The 4,483-nt window shown below is 42.1% G+C and overlaps 1 protein-coding gene across 2 annotated transcripts in view; it reads left to right on the forward strand.

Moving 5' to 3' along the window:
- The window catches only part of LOC103741616 (protein FAM107B), an 81,883-nt gene extending 79,118 nt beyond the window's left edge, over positions 1-2,765 (forward strand). For both annotated transcript variants that reach the window (XM_008842505.3, XM_029568016.1), the window contains exon 4: positions 120-2,765. In XM_008842505.3, coding sequence (XP_008840727.1) covers positions 120-236 — 117 coding nt within the window. In that variant the 3' untranslated portion in view covers positions 237-2,765. The remainder of the gene's footprint in view (positions 1-119) is intronic.
- The last annotated feature ends 1,718 nt before the right edge of the window (positions 2,766-4,483 follow it).

Below are 4,483 nucleotides of genomic sequence, written 5' to 3' on the forward strand. Positions count from 1 at the left end.
TATATATATATACACACACACACACACACACACATATACATACATTTATTTTAAAAGTTGATGGTTTTGAAAAGCCTCTCAGGTTTTAAAAAAGTTTTCTCTTCTTAAATTTTCTTTAGCTTGAGCTTGAGAAGCAGAAGTTGCAGGAAGAGCAAGAAAATGCCCCGGAGTTTGTGAAGGTGAAAGGCAATCTCAGGAGAACCGGCCAGGAGGTGGCCCAGGTCCAGGAGTCCTAGGCCCAGGCTTCCAGCTGGGGAATCCCTGCCATCACTGCAGGAGCTGTGTTTAGATGCCTGTGCAGCACTCACCTTGGGCCAAAGCCCCAGAGGGAGAGAGTCCAGCCAGCTGAGAATCGTGACCATTAAAAATGATTGGACTTCATTATCATCTGGGTGGACTGATTGTGATGGTTGCAGTTCCCATTCGCCAAATGAAAGACATTGACCAGCTCATGTTTGAATCATGGACCTGTGTTTAGAGACCTCAAACAAAAACAAAAACAAAACAAGCAAAGAGAAATAGGAAGAGGACACTGGAGTAAATGTTTGAGAGTTTACTATTCAGTTTTTCTTCCAAGTTTCACGGGCACAGAGCCTTGTTTCTTTTAAAACCTGAAGAAATTGCCTTGAATTCTTCCTTTGGTTAGCTGTGAGATAATTCAGACTGCATCAAAATGCATTTAATTTGTTACATCCAATATTTGTAAATTTTATTTTGAGAATCCAAAATTTCCTCAGTCAACTTATACTTTCCTCTGTGTTACAGATTAGGACCAGAGACTGTTAATATTAGTGTTGAGCTACGGCTATTACCTTGATTGGCACTGAAATTCAGAAATAGGATAAAAGGTTTGAAAAACATATCAACATCTATCACGAGCCCATTATAATTCCTCTAGGCCCTCTGTGTGACAGTATACTACATGCTCATGTTCCATTTCTAAGAATACACATCCTGCCAAGTTGTTTAGTGTTTTGTTAACAGGTTTTCTACTCAGTTTCAGTTTTACATTTCTTGCTCAGCTAGTTCTTTTAGATGAAACAGTTCCTCAGTGCTTTGGAGAATGGAGCTAGTATGTATGATCTAGCTTCTGCATCCAGTGTCCTTTGATTTGTCCTGAAAGCTGTGTAGAGGATATTCCCATTAGGAGCTGGGGGATGAGGTTTTAAAATATTGTATCTGGTATAAGTATAGATGGGTTTCTAGGAGGCACTACTAGAAACTTTATGGTTGATACATTCTGAATATCATTGAATTCTGGGCTTTGAAAGTTTCTGAGTAATGATCGTATTTCTCCTGCCTTGCCCTTTTGCTTTTTCTTGTGAGGAATGACTGGTGCTCTCTCAGTGTGATGCTGTGGTAAGGATGGTATTGATGACTACTATATCACATCTCTCAGGAAAAGCTGAGGTGCTGGGCGAGTTGGCTCAGTTTCCTTTTGCTAGCTAGCATGCTGTTGAAAGAGACATCCAAATTACAAACAACAGCAAAATTCTCTTGCAAGATATATTTTATACTGCAGACGTGGGAGGATTATTTTGTATTTAGTATGTTCTCCATAGAGATAATTTAACTGGCAATTTCTATACTTAAGATGTCTGTTTGCTTTCACAAAACATAGAACGCTGCGTGCAGAGCTTTGGAATATGAGCTCTCTGTGGGAATGCTTCTGTTAGGTAGGTAAGAGGCCCACATTTCGTGCAGACGTGAATAAGAGAAAATGGAGGGTAAAATAACACTAGTTAGAGAAAGATGTTGGTTGATGACACCGGAAATGGATTCTTGGTTCCATTGGCAAGTGTATGAGGTACTGAAGATGGAACAGTTTGATCTGGAGGACTGGAGTGGTGATGACTGTTTTCTCGTTCTTCCTTTTGAGAGAAGAAAGTGACCATGTTGAAAAACAAAACTATCTCCCGATTGCACACTGACTGGAGCTCTTCCTCTGTGTGCACGGAGGAATGATGTCATGGGGAAGGCAAAGATTTGGGGCTGGCTCATACCTTGTTATCTACCTGGAAGCCAGATCTTCAGATGTGAATCCTGAAAGCAGGTCTGCCACTTGATACAATCTTTTTGAGCCCTCATCAACTCCTGCAGAAGGAACTGTTCTGTTCCTAGGACTACCTAGGACTACCTAGGACTCCTGTCAGTAGGAAACAGTTAAGTACAAATACATTTCCTTCCTCATCCCACTCAGACCTGCAAGCCTGCTTGGTAGTTACTGCTACAAAGTCTGGCCAAAAGAAGACTTGTAAACAGCATGAAGTGATGGCTTATGCTAGATCCTGGCGCGTACAGGTAGTGAGGCTCTTAGGACCCAGCTGATGAGCTGAGCTCAGGAGCCCTCGTCTAAAAGAGCTGATGTTCTTTCCTTGTACCTAATGCTATAGTCCAGACCCCGAGGACTCATCAGCATCTAAACAGTTTTGTGCTTTCAGCCACTTTTAGGGAAAAAAAAATGGCTCAATTTTTCCATTCTGTAGCTTTCTTAAAATAGTTCCGTGTTTATAGTTTTCTGGTAGTAAAGTAGGGTTGCTTTCGAAGCTATAACCGTTGACTTTATTCTTCTACTCAAAATCTTGACCTGTTTGAGTGTACATAATATATATAAAGGGAGCCTTAATGGATTTGTTTTCATAATTTAATATTTTTTGTATTTGCTCTTGTATAATTGTTTTTAATGGAAAGTATTACTGAATCGAGGGTGGAATTCTTAGAACCAAAGTTATTCTTAATAAAAATCACCACGTGCTTGGACCATGCAGCTGTGTTTGTCTCATCGGTTTAGATGGATGTCTAGACCTAGAGGGGAAGGAATACGTTCAGTTCAAAGATTAGGAGGCTTCTGAGTCCCTCGGGTGACTGTTCTGACATCACTTATTTCCTTTTGTCTGTTGAAGCTGAAGTTATTATTATATCCTACGGTATTAATCACTCTGAATACCGCCCTTTGCATAAAGTACGCAGCACCAAATCATCTGTTGGTGCTTTAGGTCAAAGTAGTCAGAATTTTAGGTAACTCAGACAGTGGGAGATACATTTTTGGAGCTGACGGTCATGCTTTTTTCATCCTTGGGGGATACAATTGCAAGTACAGTTGCAAGTAATTCTAATTTTTTGATTGCTTATTAAGTTAAATGCATGTTACGCTCACAGACGTTCGTTGGGGAAGCTGGCTGCATTATACTATGGGTTAAAACAGTTTGGAGGGTCAAATCTCCTCACTTCACAGTTATGTCTTACGTGACTTTTCCTGGGGAATTATGAACAAATATCTCTTCATTGCAGATAGGGCACTGACAACAGATCAAAGAAACAATGTCTAGCTTAGACACCCATGTTTGTTGGGGTTACTTACTGGAGCATGGGTGACTCAGAAGCAGCCACATCACTGAAAAGCCCCCTACAGTGTGGGTGAGAATGCAGGAAAGCTGCTTCCTGGAGTTTCCTGCACAGCCTGCAGACAGTTAGGCCATGTCAGAGAGACTCCTCTCTCCAGCAGTTGCTAACTTTGGAGAGCAGCTTTGTAATTTTCATTTACTTCCTAAGTCTTCCATGGGAGGGGGGTGCTTTAGGGAAGGAATGTGGGGAAGGCAACAGAACACCTGAGATATGAAAGGGAAGGGGATTCCTGGGGGCAGAAGGGTGTAGTGAGGAGGTGGGGAGAAGGGGTCAGGGAGGGGAAATCGAATCTGAACTGGGCATGACTATTTTTCTTGTTATTTCCTCTATACTGTATTTATGTAACATTGTATTTGATATTAGAAATATTTAAATTTGTATTCTATTCGTGTGTGTATACATGTGTGAGTACACAGGTCTTGGGGCACGGATGGAGGTCTGAGGTCAACTTGTAAGAGTCAGTTCTCTTCTTCCATCATGTGGATCCTAGGACTGGAACTCAGATCATCAGGCTTGGCAGCAAGTGCCTTTACCTGTTGAGTCATCTCCTGCCTCAGAAATGGTTTTGAAAGCATATGAGGGGCTGTGTATACTATTTCGGAGGTAGAAAACCTGCTTAGTTTCTTTTAAGGCCTTGAGATCAGTCTACAAAAATGAATAAGTAAAAGTGGTGTGTGTGTGCATTGTGTGTGTGAGAGAGAGAGAGAGAATTTATTAATCAGCTTACTTTAAAATAGTAACAACAGCTGAATCACAGCAGGCTGAGAACCTGGTAGTTGCTGGGTCCCTGAGGCTTAGTAGGGGCCTCAGCAGCCTGAGGGGTCCCATAGTGGCTCTCCTATAGGAGAGGCCAAGAACCTGGTAGTTGTTCAGTCCACAAGCCTGAGTGCTGCAGCAGTCCTGGTATGGTGCCCCAAACAGAGTTCCTGAAGAACAACTGGTCCTGAGTCAGCGCCTGGAAACACAGGCTCTCATGTCAGCAAAGGAATGAGCAGCAGCAACAGGATAAATTGACTCAGCATCAAGAGCAGAGGCCAAACAAGCAAAAGGCAAGCAATCTTCCTTCTGCCGTGCCCCT

Source organism: Nannospalax galili, unplaced genomic scaffold (genome assembly GCF_000622305.1).
Source record: "Nannospalax galili isolate Female #2095 unplaced genomic scaffold, S.galili_v1.0 scaffold1540, whole genome shotgun sequence".
Classification (NCBI taxonomy): domain Eukaryota; kingdom Metazoa; phylum Chordata; class Mammalia; order Rodentia; family Spalacidae; genus Nannospalax; species Nannospalax galili.